Source organism: Micropterus dolomieu, linkage group LG04, assembly GCF_021292245.1.
Source record: "Micropterus dolomieu isolate WLL.071019.BEF.003 ecotype Adirondacks linkage group LG04, ASM2129224v1, whole genome shotgun sequence".
Taxonomy (NCBI): domain Eukaryota; kingdom Metazoa; phylum Chordata; class Actinopteri; order Centrarchiformes; family Centrarchidae; genus Micropterus; species Micropterus dolomieu.
Genome location: NC_060153.1, coordinates 9,907,042 through 9,925,948, shown reverse-complemented (window position 1 = coordinate 9,925,948; position 18,907 = coordinate 9,907,042). Strand labels below are relative to the sequence as shown.

The window sequence follows — 18,907 nt, the reverse complement described above, 5'->3', positions numbered from 1 at the left end:
GAGGCATTTTGGTATAAAATTGACACACGTAGACTGTTACATAAATATCTGGTGAGGTCCAAAACAATAAATCCCCAAGCTCTTGCACATGTCATATTATTAACTTTTACTACATCTAGTGGCAAAACCATCTTGATCCCTGATAGAGAGCTATTAAAAACCAGAAGACAGAAGGCTTAGAGGCTTGTCGTTGGGCTACTATGTGTATTTGTGTGTCGTGCCATCAATGATTCAATGGGGAAGGCCTGACAAGTTCTGCGTGACGTCACGTCAGGCAACACATTCACATACCAACTGGGGATGACAGTTGTGTTAGTCAGTTAGTATTATGGCACAGCCATTGTGTCTGAAATCTCCAGCAGAGACCTAGAAATACTTCAGTCACACCTCATGCAGAGAGACGTCCAGCCTGCTCTGTGCTGCTTCTTACTGAATCAGAGTCTGACTGAAAATGGGATCTACTCCATCCAGTACTACATATTATATATGAATATCGTAATGTGGCTGCCTCAGTGTGAAACAACATGGAAGAGGAGGAGACACTCTATTCTCCATATTATACAAACTAAATGCAGTAAATATCTCCTAGTGTCAGTGCTGTAGGGCTGCAACTAATGTTATTTTTATTTTTTTTTATATATGTTCAGACTAAAAATATCATAAAATAGTGAAAAATGACCATCACAAGTCCTCTGAGCCCATGGTAACATCTTCAAGTTGATTGTTTTGTCTATCCAACAGTTAATAAGAAAAATATATTCAATTTACAAGGATATCAAACTGAGAAAAGTAGCAAATCCTCAGATTTTAGTGCCTGCAAATGTTTGGCACTTTTGTTTAATAAAAACTTTAGAAATAATTAATTATCGATTATGAAAATAGTTGATAGTGATTATAAAAAAAATCAACCAATCAGTAGCTTTATCTAGTAATAATTGTTTTAGCATAACGTATTGTATAATTTCTGTAGAGATCTCTGGATCTGTAACTTAAACAAATGAGGGAAAGACAAAATAAAACAAAGCGCCACAACTCAAACGGGTTGTAACCATGTGACTTCCACTGTTTTCATTGGGTTTTTTGGAGCTACTGTAACCAAAGGCCCAAAGGCCAGGGGCAGTGAGCGCAGTAGATGGTGGTTAAAAGCTCTGAGACTAAAGGCTCTGTTGTTTTTCCACATAACTGACAAATTATGTTTCACTACACCAGCTCTCACAAGGTAAGAAAAATGAGGTGTATGAAATGAATTTGACAACAAAGAGCCACACAATCTCCAGCTGGACCAGAAAACCTTCTTTCTTTCCAAATAAATAAACAGACCGACACATAGACAGACAGAAGTCTTCCTGAAAAAGTTAAATAATTCCTATTGAACCACATGTAATATGGCAATTATGTGCTCATATAATCCTCTCTTTACTTCTGGATGAAGTGTACCAGTAAGTGAGAGTCCACACTTGTGGTACCGTGGTGGTGTACGTTACATTTCAGAGGTGTGAAATCTGAACATCTGTAAATGTGGAACAGGAGCAGCATGCTGACTTACCCTGTGCTGGGCGAGGAACGTCTTTCTGACACTTGGTACATGCCTCTTGTGCTCCCAGAGAGGCTGGAGTTTCTCTGGAAAGACACAAACATGTAGACTGAAGCGTTGTTTGCAAAATTACTCTGTACCCTGAAGCTTCCCTTAGCTGCCCTTAGCTCAGATGTTATGTGGTTATGTGTGAGTTCAGTATTCCTACGTGAGCTCCTGAAGAGTGGATGACAGGCTTGATACTCTACTGTACTATAAGTTTGTTCAACAAATTGTCCATGTATTGTCCATAAAGACAATACACTCAGAACTACAGCAAGAGATATGCAGTATTTCATTTAAAAGCAGTTGTAACACTAAGTTAGTACTGCTATAAAAATGAAATGGGTACAGGAGGCTGCTTAACAAATCCCCACTGAAATGACAATAAAATCAAATAGCAAATCAAAAAGCCGCCTATTTTTCTGTTATCATGAGAAGCTTCTTTATGTGTTTTTCAAATAAACAGTCACAGCTCAGATGTTTAACAAAAACTAAAACTGAAATGAATAACACAAGTGATCTTCAAATGAAAGACATTTTCTGGATGGTTTGGTAATACAGTTTGATCTCTCATCAGCTTACAGACTTCAGCATGTACATTATGACGAGTGACAGTATCGGACATAAATCAAGGACATCATGGACAAATTTTTACCTAGCACAAGAATAAATGATGATCAGTCATAGATATCAAATAGGCAAGAAGAAGCCTGTTAAGATTATTTTGCCCAGAGGAACAAGAAAAGCTCAAGAAGTGAACGTAAAATGGAAAGGGTTCAGTCTCTCGGGAGCATTTATGTAACAAGTAAATTTCATGTTTATTTAATTGTGATATTTATTTTTTTTAGGGACTAAAGCGTTGTTTAACAATGACAGTTTTGACCTGGTGTTGAACTGTTGGCCTTATAAATCATCATCTGTGACCATAAATAACCACAACCAATTTCATAGAAATCCTGTCATTACACATCACTATCTTGTGTCCAACGTTGTCCAAAACGTGGCGGTACAGGAAGAGCCTGGAGTCAAATGGAAAGGGTTCACCCAGTATGGAGCAGGAATATGTTAAATAAAACTAATGCCAAACTCACATTGAGTTTTTATAATCCCTATGTATTTTAATATGTGGAAAAAACTTCCCGGCAATCTGGCCAGTACCTGACCGAATAACATTTCTATCCCTAAGCCCTCACTCTAACAACACAAATGCCTTTAGCATCTTCACTACTACCTAAAATATTTGGTTGTGCCTCTGATAGCAGGTGAGGAGTGTTAAGTGTATTTCGTTGTGGGTGTGCAGCCTGACTCCCACTCACTCTATTTGCCTGAGAGCAAAATCCTCCTAGTCACTCTTTCATACACCGCTCAAAGCTGCCTGTGCATTGAAGTATGCCGTGTGTAGCATTTATATGTGTGTGTATGTTCGTGTGTGTGTGTGTGTGTGCGAAGTAGTGCCAGGTGGAACTTTGTGTACCAGACAGTCGACGTGCTACAGAGGGAAAATGTGCACCAACACAGACACTGTCACTCCCTTTCTCTCTCGCTCCCTCTTTCTTTCTTTTTTTTCTCTACTTCTACTCACACAGCTTGTTTCTGGCTTAGTGCCGGTGAAAATGGACCATAGAGAAAACAGGTTCTCATTCCTGGCAAGCATGCAGCAAATGCAGAACAGTGACAGATCTCTCAGAAATGGACGGATAAAAAGGTAACATGGTGACCTAAGTTTGGCCTTCAACTCGGGTTTTTCTTTATTTCTAACGTTTGTCGTCTCTCCCTTAAAAAGGCCAAACGTTTATGAAACGCTTGAATTAAAGCTATCTTCCCCTTGCGCTTCCTGTGAAGAATTGCATTTGATTCAGCTTGAATTGACAGAGAGAACAGGAAACAAGTCAGCCATCCCCTCTCTCACTGTCAGTCCTAAAATACCTCTGTGGCTCTAAAAGCTGTCTCCTAGGAGATAAGGGCGACCTCGCTGATCCAGCGACAGAGAGATTGAGAGAGAGATTGTGAGATCTCAGGGCTTCCCTTGACAGTGTCACAAGGTGCCAACCAGTCTGTGACTCCACACTTGTACTTGTCATGATGATTATGCACAGTCCTACAACAGTGTAAGAGCACACAGACATGAAACTGGCAGATGTTTAAATCCAAAGAGAGGGCGTCTAAATTTAGGCAGCATTGTTTCAGGACAATCACAGGTCAAACGGCTCTCTAATATAGCTCAAGAAAGAGGAACAAGTACATCAATTAACACTTAATGTAATTCTCTGCACTGTATGACTATTCAAGGTGAGTGAGCCAAGGATGCTGACAACATCTATGCGCTCAGTGATCCGAAGAGAAGACATTTACTGAGAATCTCTCAAACAACAAGCACGAACGAAACTAGCTAGTTTCTCACAGGCGGATCTGTGCCACGTTACATCTGATTCAAAATCATGTTGGATCCTTCAGCAAGAGCAGGAACTGGTTTCCATGGCAGCACACACATCTGTGCAATGAAACAGGGTCGCCTCTCTTTCAGGTGTTGGATAATAATTTGAATAAGTGACATTTTTAAGAACAGAGAGTGTCTGCTTTTACATTTTTGTCATTGTTGTAATAAGGCAAAGCAGAGAGGGTGGGAGGACAATTGAAGCTACAGAGAGCCTGGGGACAAAGAGCTGATCTCCAGTTTCCGGAGCATGAGGCAGCTTTGTTATGCGAGTACACTCTCTGGTCAGGATGTCGACTGCTGCAGAGCTTTCCGCTGTTTTGATGCTGAATGCAAATCAGACAGGGATCAAGCCTCCAGTTTCACTTTCAAAGTCCTAACTTTATGATCTACGGTGGGTGAGCATCACTTTATTATAAACCAAAATGCTGTAGAGATATATCCACAACATGGCCAAAAGTATGTAAACACCCCAGTCCACATCTGTTTATGTACTTTTGGTCAGGGGCTGTTTTTAGGGGTTGGGCTAGGCTCCTTAGTTCCAATTAAGGGAAATGTTTAACCCTACTTTGATATCTTACTTAGACAACAGTGTGCTTTTAACTTTGTAGCCAACAGTTTGGTGAAGGCCCTTCCCTGTTTAAACATGACAGCGTTTTTGTGCACAAAGCCAGGTCCATGAAAAAATGGATTTCCCAGTAGAAGAAGTTGACTGGCTTGCAAAGAGCACTGACCTCAACCCCATCAGCACCTTTGGGATGCAACTGAAACTGCAAGCCATCTAAGCAAACACCATCAACGCACCAATCTCACTCAAGCTCTCATGGCAGAATAGGAGCAGATTCCTGCCGCCAAATTCCAAAATCTATTTTAAAAGCCTCGCCAGATGAGCTAAAGCTGTTATAGCAGCCATGTTTTTGCATAGAGATGTTTAACATCACATACTTTTTTTTTCAGCCTGCAGGTCTAACAACACAGTTATAAACAAACAGGATATAAACAAAACCTAAATGCTTTAGAGAAAATAAACCCACGTACAATCATTTAAGCAGGCATGTCATGTCCACACCTTGTAATGGGTCTTTGTTTAATTTCAGATTATAAAAGAACATTTCTGCAAGATTTAATTAAAGTCTTGCTAATACAGTAAACTAATGACTGATTCCTGAAACAGGAGGCACAACAAATGAGCTAAATGACTTCGAGCACACGTTCAATACATTTGCATGCGCTCTCTCTCTCTCTCGTGATCTTCTGTTCTACTAACAAACCCCGAGCTTGTAGGTTTAAATTAAAATCTCAGCTCAAATGAAACAAACGCCAAAAATCCCATTTAATTTTTCTTCTCCAATCATCCAGAATCCTCTCGTCTTGCATGAGTTCAGATTTTGAGGTGATTCTAGATTGTTTAATTTCACCTGCTGATGTACAATATGACAGGGGAAATGGGAAAAGGCCTGGACAGTTATTGCACTTAAGCTCCGGAAAGAAGAGTAGATTTGTTGTCTCGGGCATCTTAAAGTCTATTATAGGTTTATGGTGCTTTACAGGGACATTACTCAGTATAATCAATGCACATGCACTATTCAACAGCAAAAAAAAAAAAACACTCATCAATCAAGGACAATCAGAAAGATGGAAATAGCACTCTTGAAGTGTGTTCTTGGGTGGTAAAACTAACAACTCTAAATATTTATAAAAGAATCACTGTTATGAAGTAATATTGAGTTATTGTGATAAACTACACCTTGTAGTATTTTTTTATGACAATTAAAATGTGCCACAAAATAATATCTGAAACAGCTCATATGATTCGAAAAGCTTTTCATATAACGCTTTCTGTGTTATCATGCAGTTCAACACAATCAGGATCACTTCAGCTTTTTAAAACTATTTGTATGTTAGCAGCTGTCATTATGTACGGCTGAAAAATTCCTAGATTATGTTTCGTTGCCCTGACAGTCTGAAAACAAGAAATGTCTTGCATATGATCAATACAGTCAAGTCAAATCAGACAAGAAACACAACATTTGCAGTGTGCTCTGATGCAACAGGAGATACAAGTGACAGTATTCTCACCTGGCGTCCATTGCCCTTTGAGGCCTGGAGGCTGCAGCGTCCCAGGCTGCCGTTCGGTGTGGTGCCACAGCTGCTGATGATTTGCAGCTGTTTTTCAGCGCGGTCAGCCCGGTCCAGCAGCTCCTCAATGAACTGCTGCAGCCGAACCTTGGCGTTGGCTTCACGTGCCGCCGTCTCCTGAAGGAACTGGTCAATCTGGGCGACTTCCCTGAAGGCAACGTAAATATTAATGGGACATTCTTTAAACTCTGCGGTATACTTATTTGTGAACCTGCCTCATCAGGTGGCAAACTACAGATTTGTTGAACCTTGCTTATGTCAAAAACTTACATGTGCAGCTTAGACTGTTTTATATTAAAAAAACATTCATTTTGTGACTGCAGGACACTTTTTTCCTCCCATTTAAAAAAAAAAAAAAAAACTCTCTCACTCCAGCTGCCATCCTGCCCTTTTTGCATGAATAGTACGCACACCGAGGGTTGGTGACAGAGATAAATACACTACACACACACAAGGGGAGGGAGAGAGAGGGAGAGAAGAGGAATCGAGGGTCAGAGAGCAGCAGGATATTTATACAACCGCAGGCACAGCCGGGCCAAGTTCCCATCATTTTAGGGGACAGTGTGTTACTCAGATACAGACAAACAAACCAGGAATTCAGACAGTGTTAGTAGTCTGCAGCCTGCTCGGCACACTGTATATTTCTAGCGTGCAGTGATTTTGTTCTGTGTCATCTCATCTGAAATGGTCTGGTGATAACAAATTCCTAAACGTTCAGATATGATTAGTCACATCATATTAACTCAATAGGTTTAAGCCTGGATTAACAGCCCCATAATGTCCAGTTAAACTGTGCGGTCTCTGCGTTGACGTGAACTGGCCTTGACTTGGTATATGTCCAAATCAGCAACAAGGAACAACTTAAACCAAAAAATAATGTGAATGGAAAATGTTATTGTTTACCTTAGTGACAGCTGCCACAATGAAAAAACACAAAAATCTGTAGACATGCAGATAAACTTCACCTGACTAAAGCCACCTCTGTCCTTAAAAGATTTTTTGGCCACTTGGGGGAAGCAGAAACAACAGTGGCATACATTATCATCACCTTTTGATAGGGTGAACTTGTTACCAAACACATTTTTATCCACCTATTTACACATTCATCAGTTACAGAGGAACATGAGTTGTATTTCTGGCTATCTGGCAAATGTAAGTCCAATATTTACCCTTTTTTAGCTCTGTTTTGGGTCTCTACCAACCCTTGAGGGAAATTTCTGGCCTTTTAGCCACTGAAAGCTCGTCTTTGTCCACCAGCTCATCACTAACTTAGTCTGTCCGCTCGGTAGTGTACAGTGGGGTTTTACAGCGTCTTTGCTGAAAACAGCTGCCTGCGGCGGCTGAAAACAATGCTATGAGAACGGTAAGAGTGATGCTGGTTGTGTCTTTGATTAATCCATGAATCATTTAGTAAGTCAGAAAATAGTGCCCGTCATTTTCTCAGAGCCCCAGATGATGTCTTCAGTACCTTGTTTGGTCCTTGACAAAGCCTAAGGAATCGTTAAAAGGTTCAGACTGTCACACAGATTTTATGTCGCCATTCCCTAATGGGGACATAAAATCTGTGTACCTCCAGTTTAAATAGGTTTGAAAGTCATGAAAGAAACCAAGCTTCATTCGGATGGATACTTTTACTTCCAAATAATGTCAAACATCCACTACTACTAACCATAATACAATACAGAATCCATCCAAAAACAGTAACAGCCCTCACAGTGAATTTTCTTGAAATGGGGCCATTCTGAGATAAAAATAGTTTGGCGCCTGGCACAGTTACCTTTTTTTATCCTCAGACAAAGACTACAAAAATATGGCTCCAACAATAGTCTAGGTGTTTGACCGTAGGGGAAAATGAAAACACATGTGAGTCAGTAAATGATACCAAAATTAAGTGGCCATAACTTCTCTTCCTCTCATCTGTGATCAATCCAGTTTAGAGTTTGTCTCTTGGTAATTGCTCATCATGTGAGATAACATGGTTTTTATCTACTTTGGGTCACATACAGCCTAACTGGATGTTAAGTGATTGAAAGCGGCCTATTAATGTACACTGTCTCCACTACTGGAGATGACACACTTGCTGTGGGAATTTACAGAGAACACACAAAGAATGTGTGTGTTTGTGTATGAGACATAAACTGTTGCAGCTCCAAGCTCTTTCATCCATCAAACTATAAATTCTCCTCTCTACTTCTGGAAAAAAGGAAATGGGAATTTCAAAATCCAGCCAACACATCAGAAAGATTGTAACAGGGATCTCTCAAGGACAAACTGAAGATACAGACAGGAGGCAGGGTCTGGTTTCAACCACATGAAGGGACATGGTGGGCTTTATCAATTAAGGGTATTAAAGCTAGAACAAACTTGCGTCCTCATTAACTACCGACAAAAATATTTCACTCTTTAGCTGCTTAATGCTCCACTATGTTCACCAGCAAGTAGCTATGCTGTTCTGGGTAGGAAATTTTTAGAGCTTTATCGCTGAAAGCAGGTGCCTGTCTCTGTAAAGTTGTACATTAAAGTTGCAGGCCCTGCTAACACGCAGGGCCTGCAACTTACTTTACTGTATGATGCTAACATGCTTGTCACACTGTAGATTTCTTACTTTTTTGATGCTTTAATCGATGCTTGTATGTTCCTCAAATGTAGGTCGATTTGGCTAAAAGTGTCTGCCAAATGAGTAAATGTAATGTAAATGTAAACTGCAGATTTGAGTGATGATTGTGGGTTCTTCACTTTCACATAATACACATTCATTTGATACATTGTTAACATAAAACATATTTATGAGCGCAGCTTTAATAACTCATCATTATCTACTTTACACTTAACATCTTTACCTCTTATCACAATCTCGTCATTTAAAAAAAATCCTTTGAAATATGTTCTGTCCTTTCAATTTGTGTTTCAATGTTTCTATACCATATTTCCTGTTTATTCTAATTCAATATGTATGTAAAGCACTTTGAATTCCCCTGGTGAGTGAAATGTGCTACACAAATAAACTTTCCTTGCCTAAAGGAAGGGGAAGAATGAAAAATGTAGGACTACACACTGATTATAATATTACAAGCTTTGCGCAATATAAACACAAGATTAGCTACAGTACATGGAGAATTCAAGTCAGTATCAAAACTGACACAGGACTGCAGGGATTCTTCACACTATCCAATCACAGGCACTTTTTGGTGAACTGCTGTAGTGATGAGGCTTGTGTGATCAAGCAAGGCAAAATAACATGCAATAGCAAACTGCCTCAGCAGATTATACTATTTATTCATCCTACTGTGTATCATGCCTCTTAGTACATCCCGTCTCATTTTGATTTAAATTGATTGGAGCTGTACCTAATGTGAAGTATGATTAAGCAGCCTGAAGGGAAGGTTTTGCTCTCATTATTCAAGTTATATAATATACGGAGAACAATGACTGAGCAATGTTTTTAGTTCAGCCTCCAGTATAACAACATACAACCGTCTCACAACTGTACTGAGTAGCTGAGCTAGTTTTGTATGTATCGTGCATTAGGTCATTTGTGTTTTGGCATCCAAATTGTAATTTGTCTTATTAATTATTCAACTGCATTAGATATTTGTTGTTACAGGAGACAGATCCACCAATCCCATAAGGAGGAAACAGTTGGAAGCAACACAGAAAAGCCTTTCCCTCTCTTTCTTAGTGTAAGGAAGACATGCACAGATGCACCACACCGCCTGAGAGCCTAACCACTCATCCTTATGGAGAAGGAAGAGAATCAGCAATTTAATTGAAAGACCGACATAGATGTTGGAGAGTGGTGATGGTGTTTTGGGGGAAGGGGGGCAGATTCACCAGATCCCAGGAGACGTGGAAGGAGAAGCCAGAAACGAACAGGACTGAAGCTGATAAAACCCCACGAAGAGGAGGGAATGGGCACAAAGACTGTAAGGAAAAAACACTGCAGAGGCTAAAGCAAACGACGGCAAACAGAAATCTGCAGTCATGTGGAAGCCGAATGCACAGGAGGTTTGACAGAGGAGAGAGAAATGGGATGTGGCTGCTTCCTGCTGTCAATCCTAATTTCAACACACACACACACACACACACACAGATGTACACACACCTCGCTCTCACAGCGTGACTCACTCTAACACCTCAGAAATAAAGCCTCAAGGTGACAAATATGCCCCCGTGTTTATCCGGACGCTGGGGGAGCTAGAAAGGGCAGACCGCCATCTTTTCTGCGTGATGAACATGCAGTTTGTTAGTCTGGGGCATGATTCAGAGAAAATGACTTAGCGGTGGTTCCACGCTGGTTCGACACTGTCCGCATAACGCCATGGCATGTTCGTGGGTGAAGGGATAGCACATATTTGTGACCTTCGTGCTCACAGCTTGCTGACGGTGCCACAGAGTTTTGCCTCCTCTCTATCTTAGTTTCCATCTCACACCCACACCCACACACTGAACACCCAGGGACAGACTTTATAATACACACATACACTAGGAAATGGACCAGCATAAAACAGTATAAAACTTAAAATAATAGTTTCGACATTTTGGGGAATATGTTTCTTTGCTTTGATAAGAAGATTGATACCACCCTCATATCTGTACGGTAAATGTGAAGCTGAAGCAAGTAGCCAGGTTAGCTTAGCTTAGCGAAAAGACTGGAAAAAGTGGGAAACAACTAACCTGACTGACTCTGTCCAAAGGTAACAAAAATACACACACCAACACCTATAAAGCGCACCAATTAACACATATCTTGTTTGTTTAATACATACAACTTGGTGGACTTTATAAATAAACCACAGCAGATGCAGTGTTTAGCCATTAATTCATTGCAGGTATGAAATGTTTATTATATAACTCAACAGCTCACAAGTAAGCAGCCAATTAATAACCATTACTTTGCACTTTGTCATCTTAGACTCACAAGGTTTTTGCAGGTTATTAAAGATTCTATTTATATTTAATGATCATAATTGCACCACTGATCTTACAACATACCATGTATATCTTACCACACTGTATTAAGGTCAAGGGGTCAAATACATTTAATTGCGTTGAGTAACCTCATAATGTCCGAACTGTTCATTGTGATTAAATTTTCTTAAAACTGTACAGGCAATTTTTCATGAACAATTACATAAATGACAAAAACTATTAACTCAATATCAACTTGTATTGGAAAAAATCTTAATGAAGATGTCATTATCAGATTTTAAAGTCTCAAATATTAATCCCACAATGTCAGTCTCTAGAGAGACCGGTAGAGACCAAAAACACAGCTAAAAGAGAGTGAACATTGGACATTCATCAGGCAACCAGAAACATGACTCCAAATGATAACTGATGGATGTTTAAATAGTGGGCAACAAATATGTGTTTTGCAGGTTTACATATTGCAATTATGTCAATCTATCCTAAAGACCTACTACTGCACAACCCACCACCTCCCGTTAATCACCATTACCTCCAGGATGTTCAGGAGTTTCCATCATCCACCTGCTGGCGTCACTTTGGGATCCTGTCTTTTCTCTTCTCTTCATATTGTTACACATTTCCAAATGATCTGTCTTTATTTAATTAAATATTTCATACAAGAGTAAAGCACTGACTCAAACAATGTACCAGACTAAATCCTAAAATGAACACACTACAGTTGAGACACAATCAATACCACTCATTTAAAAGAATATGGTTACAGTGCCTTCATGCTAGTTTTACCACATATTGAAACCGTCAAACAACAAACACTGGTCCTGCTATCTCTTCCTTTCACCCATGAGAGAGGAAGAAAAGGGCTTGTTAGCCTGATACGCATTTAAAATCCGATGCCTTCTTGTCCCTTTAAGTTCTTGGAAATAAAAAAAGCAGAAATTATTCTTACTTAGTCCAGTCTTCAAAATTTCGGCCTTGAGAGCTAAAGATAAAAAAATGTATCAAACGAATGAAAATGGGCTTTGAAGACCTCAAAAAATGTCTACTGCTACGGCATGCACTCAAACGAAATACTGAATAGCAAAGCCAACCACGTTTAATTTCCCTACCACTTAACAGCCATAACAAATAGTCTATAGCAAAGACATCCAGCTGTTACAGACATGATTAATACAGAACGATCTTCAGAGGGATTCTGTCTAAATGTTAATTACAATCACTGGTCAGCCTCTTTTCACAGTTGTCATCATCTCTGTGCCATTAATTCAAAATTGTGCCTCATTAATATTTAAGAGCAGAGATGATTGACTGAAAGGCCCGCATGAGGAAGACGAGGCTGTTGTATGAATACGGTCTTTCTCTCCTGTAACAAAGGACAGCTGCGCATGTGTCGTTCTCTTTTGACGGCTGGATCAAATAGGTTGTTTTTATTTAGACAGATTCAGTAGGCTACATTGTGTTATTATGTCATAATGTCACACATTTGTATGCATTACACACAAACACACAAAGAGAAAGGCAGCATGAGGAGCTGTGTAAAGAGTATGGCTACATGAGAGTGGATGTGACACGGACAAGGATGAAAGGGTGAGAGAAAAGGAATGATGAAAGAGACGCAAGAGGACGTGCTGTTTTCAAAGCCTCTCAGACAAAAAAAAAGCATGACTGGTTTCCCGAGAAATCACTAATCCAGGTCTTGGCTCTGATCAATCAGGGGAAAGTAAATACTTCATTGTGGCTCGACCAGTACCCCCAAAATCTTAACTCCTGTTGAAAATGGCAGATGGCTGAGTCACCCAGAGACACAAAAGCAAGGTGATGATGTAGAACAGTGGTCGGCAATAGGTGGCCCGCGGGCCAAAGCTGGCCAGCAATAATATCTGGCCCTTGGCCAGATTACTTTTATAGTGGCAAAAAGAAAATATTATAGTGGCTGGTGCTGAAACGATGATCTCAGTCATGACAGCAAAAGTTACTCATAATCACTTCCTCTTAAGTGACTGTGCCAAGAAAATAAAAGCGCGAGAATGTCTTAGCAGCAGTACTTTATGTTGTGTTTAATTGAGAGCTTTTACTTAGAAAAGTTCTGAAGGAAATTTAAAGAGTCTCTAGCTTGATTGACACACCTCTGAAAAAGCCAACAGAAAACATGAGATTAGATTACCCTGAATGAGAAACTCCTCTGCCTTGAGAACAAATGGGGACTGAACACAGAACCCTTAAAACAGGAGTACTGTGTGCTACTGACTGAGCTAAACAGGCACACAATAAATGGCAGATTATAAATAAAAACTGACTATGTTCTGGCCTGCCATCTAATGACTTGAAAATGCCAGTCTTATTTGCCAACCCCTGATGTAGAGCATTTCACTGTGTACGACAGAAGTTGAGTCATTATGGGAGAATAGGCCTGCTGAAAAACAGCTGCCAGATTTCAAAAGCAGAGAATGAATCTGTCCTCAAATGCTTGTTTGCAATGATGAGGGCCATGCTTTGTACTTGTGGATGCAATAATTTTCTGAAAAATAGAAAAGCAACAGGAACAAAACTGGAAAAAAAATACCAAATATATGTATGGAAATTCTTATTTGTCCGACCAACATGGTATTTTCAGTTTACAGTGATATAAAACTGAAAAACGCAGTAGATCTTCACATTTTAGAATCTGGAACCAGAGAATTTGGTTCAATTTAGTTTAATTACTCATCAATCGATATCAAAATTGTTGCTGATTAATTGTCTGAACATCAAATAATAGATGAACATGACATTTCAATCAAACAATTAAACATTTCATCTCTAGTGTAAGACCAGCGACCTGTCCAGGGTGTACCCCACCTTTCGCCCGATGTCAGCTCGCCCCCCGCGACCCTGTACGCAGGATAAGCGGTTGAAGATGGATGAATGGATGGATCTCTAGTGTAGGTTTTTGCAAGAGATACAGGCATTTTAACATATACACACCAGCAGCACTCATTCAGCTCTATGACAGCTTGACAGCTCAAACAAGAGGGAGGAGAATCATGACAGCATTGTCTCAATATCAGGTTTCCACACACACATACTGACACTAAACCCCAGTACATCCTCCAAGCGTCTTACACTCCTATAATCAGAGTCCATCTGCTAACAGTGTAACACACAGAGTGGTTACTTCAACCTTTTGCATCAGTCTTAACAAAATGAGAAAGAACAGACTGGATGCAACATACTTCCTGTTTCCTTTTTGTTCAAAGCGCCTCATCCAGCCTCAAGGACACACATCAGATTCTTCTATCTAATGATAGACATGAACAGCCCTCTGCTCATAAATCCTGCTCTAACTCTGCTGGATCATCCATACAATATAGGTTATCTCATATCATGCGGAACCCTTTCTTGTTATAAGCCACTTCATATCGCTGCTGGAAATCTGAATGCAGCGTCTACGTGCGCACGTTTGGTATACATAGAGCATAATTCTCTCTGAGCTGGCCTTATTTGCCAAAATAGAACTAAATGCAGACATTCAGTCCTAGCAAACAAAAACATAGTACATGTCAAGTAATTAATTGTGTAGAATCTGTAAAATGCATTTTGTGCATGCATTTGTCAAGTGTGTGGTGTCTGCGTTGCAATGTTTTTCTGTCATCTAAATAATTCAGTGGCTTACATGACATCGGTTCCTCCAGAGTTTGGACAAATATTACTATACTGTCTGGTGCTTTGACACATTTTGAGATACACTGCCTTTTAACATTTATATTAAAACACAGACCCTTGTTTACATCCTTCCTTGTATGTAGTATTAGCATGCTAGTCTTGGCATGCTAATACTACATGTCCCTCTCTCTGGGACACGGTTATTAATGAGGCGAGTTCTCTTCCTGCTCTGACAGCTTCACTTTTGCATTCAAGATTGCTGATCAGTGGAAAAACAAGGTTGATTTTTTTTAGAAAGAGAGACCAAGTGATAGCAAATAGCAAGACTCCTCCACTTTCTGCAGTGCTTTTAGAGTTCTCAGCTATCTTATTCTGCACAGGGAACTTTTACCTTATCATAGCTGGTTATAGGAATAAATCAGGCCTTAGGGTTGAGGACTACTGCAGCAACTGAGAGTGTGTGCGTGTGTGTGTGTGTGTGTGTGTGTGTGTGTGTGTGTGTGTGTGTGTCTGTGTGTCTGTGTGTGTGTGTGTGTGTGTGATGAATATGATATTAAAACCTGACAGTTGTCTCTGTACTGCTCTCCTCCGTCTTCTATACAGAGATCTTAAATCTAGTACAAACTGCAACACTGCAACGTTTAGTACTTCCGTAGTTTGCAACACTAATTTCAATACAAGACAATCTGACACGACGATGCCAAAACGTACAGCTACAATAATTACCATAATAATCACCTTTCTAACACAATCTCAACAAAAATGCACCACCATAAGCGTGACAAAGGAGGTATTTGCTGTAGGGCTGCGCTTACAATTATTTAAATTATCTATTACTTTGCCGACTAATTTCTCAGTCAATTGTTTGGGCTATAAAATGTTAGAAAATAGAGAAAAATATCCATTCCATTTGGACAGACATTTTGCCTTTAACAAATATTACACCTCCTGTGATTTGAAACTTGCAGTAGGCCTAATTGTGATTTCGATAAGAGTTTGATTAATTGTTCAGCCTTGTCCTAAACTGAAAGGTGATGTCTTCAAAAATGTGCAAAAGAGGAGTACAGCATGTGGTGTTTTGATTTAGTAAAACAAAAAAAACGACCTTGACCTTGGCAAGTCTTCTTCAGAGTTTCAAATCAATACACAATGCCTGGCCAATACAGACCCTTTTATACATTCATTCTGGGGTATGTCATAATTGAGTAATTGGGACACCAGGTGGGAGATAATGAGAGTCATTTAGAGATAACCAGAGATATTGTCCATTTCATTGCTCGGACAAATCAATGATTAAATGTGCCAACATTATCTCCAGTTAACCAAAGATAAAACTGAAATGACTGTCTTTGGACCCAAAGAAGGATCAAAAGTCAGTTCTCAGCTTCAATTACTAACCTTAAAGACCACAAACCAGGCCAGAAATTAAGTCATGGACCCAGAACAAAATTTTAACATCCACATTAAAGCTGGGGTAAGCAATTTATATCAGAAGCATTTGTTGTTGTATTTGTTGAAATTCTCTTTACACCATGACAGCAATCAATAAATCAAATGCTCTGGCGTGAAAATGAAAAACATGCAGTATCTGTGGTCTGTGAGGATCAATAAGGACTGTAATAAGCACTGCCAATTCATTCGGTCTGAATGAAATGGTGGGGTGGGATTTTTCTGTTGGATACTTTCAAAATCTAACTGTCTCTCGCTAGTTTCTCCAACGTTACCCACCCTAACTTCAAGAAAATTTTGAAATCTGCTTACTACCACCTTAAGAATTAAGGGTCTTATGTCTCAGTAGTATTTGAAAAAAAAAACTGTACATTCGTTTATCTTCAGCGGGCTTGAATACTGTAATGCTGTCTTTACACGTCTCTCCAAAAAGTCGGTAAGTCAGCTGCAGCTGATTGAGAAATGCAGCTGCTAGAGCTCCCACTAAGAACAGGAGAGAGCATAACATCACTGCAGTTCTCAGATCTCTTCACTGGCTTTCTGTTTAACAAAGAACTGATCAGAATAAGAAATACTTTACAATATACAGTCCCATCCGAAAGTATTGGAACGGTAAGGCAAATTCCTTTGTTTTTGTTGTTCAGTGAAGACATTCGGGTTTAAGATCAAAAGATGAGTCTGAGACAAGAGTTCAGAATTTCAGCTTTTATTTCCTGGTATTCACATCTAGATGTGTTAAACAACTCAGAGCATATCACCATTTGTATTAGACCACAGTATTCTTAGGTGAGCAAAAGTAATGGAACAAATAATCTTAAAGTAAATAACATTTAATATTTGGTGGCATAACCCTTGCTTTCAATAACTGCCTCAAGCCTGCGACCCATCGACATCACCAAACTGCTGCATTCCTCATTTGTGATGCTATTCCAGGCTTTTACCGCAGCTTCTTTCAGTTCATGTTTGTTTCGGGGTGTTTCTCCCTTCAGTCTCCTCTTAAGGAGGTGAAATTCATGCTCTATTGGGTTGAGGTCAGGTGATTGACTTGGCCAGACTAAAACCTTCCACTTTTCCCCCTGATGAAGTCCTTTGTTTTGTTGGCAGTGTGCTTTGGGTCATTGTCCTGCTGCATGATAAACTTCCTCCCGATTAGTTTCAATGCATTTCTCCGTAAATTGGCAGACAAAATGTTTCTGTACACTTCTGAATTCATTCTGCTTTTACCATCATCAGTTACATCATCAATAAATATTAATGAGCCTGTTCCAGAAGCAGCCATGCATGGCCAAGCCATGACATCACCTCCACCATGCTTCACAGATGAGCTTGTATGCTTCGGATCATAAGTAGTTTCTTTCTTTCTCCACACTTTGGCCTTTCCATCACTTTGGTAGAGATTAATCTTGGTCTCATCAGTCCATAAGATTGTGTTGCAGAACTTTTGCAGCTCATCTCTGTACTACTTTGTAAATTTTAATCTGGCCTTCCGATTCTTCCTGCTGATGAGTGGTTTGCATCTTGTGGTGTGGCCTCTATATTTCTGCTCTCTGAGTCTTCTTCCAACAGTGGATTGTGATACCTTCACCCCTGCACTGTGGAGGTCGTTGGTGATGTCACTTACTGATTTTCTTCACATCTCTAACGACATTTCTGTCATCAACTACTGTTGTTTTCCTTGGCCGACCTGTTCGACGTCTGTTGCTCAGTACACCAGTAGTTTCTTTCTTTTTCAGGACCAAAAAAAATTCCAAATTGTTATGCTTGCTATCCCCAATGTTTGTCCGATGGCTCTGGTCGATTTTGCTTCTTTTCTCAGCTTGACAATGGCTTGCTTTTCTCCCATAGACAGCTCTCTGGTCTTCATATTGGTTTACCCTCTTTAACAGGAAATGCCGTCTTTATAGGTTTGAACCAAGGATGAAAACTTAGACTAGTCATGCAGAGGTATTTAATGTTTGGACAATCAACCTAAAAGTTAGTTAGTCACGTGTTCCAATAGTTTTGCTCACTTGAAAAATGGGTGGGTTCAAACAAAGGGTGATATCCCCTGAGTTGTTTAACACATCTAGATGTGAATACCACGAAATGAGAGCTGAAATTCTGAACGCTTGTCTCATACTCTTCTTTTGATCTTGAACCCAAATGTCTTCAGTGAACAACAAAAACAAAGGAATTTGCCTTACCGTTCCAATACTTTTGGAGGGGACTGTATATTGTAAAATACTAATGGTCGGTTGGTTTATAAAGCCCTGAATAGTACAAGGCTAAAATACATCATTGATCTGCTGCTCCGTTATGAAACATCCAGACCTCTCAGGTCTGCTTTCTGTCCCCAGAGTTAAAACTAAACATGGGGAAGCAGCATTCAGTTTTTATGCACCACATATCCGGAACAAAGTGTCCTCCAACTTCCAGTTCTTTTAAATCAAGATACATCTGTTTGCCACTGCATTTATTAAGTTAAATATGGAACTATTTACATCTTGCACTGTAATTTTTATTATACTGTTTAATCTTTCTTATGTTGTTGAATGGTGCTATATATATAAATGTGCCTAGCCTTCTGTGTGCGTTGCATGTATAAACAGTACCTGAAAATGTAGTATAATGGTGTCCTGTATGATGTTTATTAATGTTCCCTTCTCTTCTTATCATTGCTCTGTATGCTTAGAAAATCCCAAAAACTTTGTAATTTTAATCTTTCTGTCTAGGGACTACAGATGAAAACAGCCGCTTGGCTA

General features: G+C 39.6%; 1 protein-coding gene across 2 annotated transcripts in view; it reads right to left on the bottom strand.

Moving 5' to 3' along the window:
• fbxo41 (F-box protein 41) overlaps positions 1 to 18,907 on the bottom strand; it is a 50,265-nt gene that overhangs the window by 11,542 nt on the left and 19,816 nt on the right. For both annotated transcript variants that reach the window (XM_046047654.1, XM_046047655.1), the window contains 2 exons: positions 6,090 to 6,297; positions 1,547 to 1,620 (listed from right to left, as the gene is read on the bottom strand). In XM_046047654.1, the coding sequence (XP_045903610.1) occupies positions 1,547 to 1,620; positions 6,090 to 6,297 (282 nt within the window). The remainder of the gene's footprint in view (positions 1 to 1,546; positions 1,621 to 6,089; positions 6,298 to 18,907) is intronic.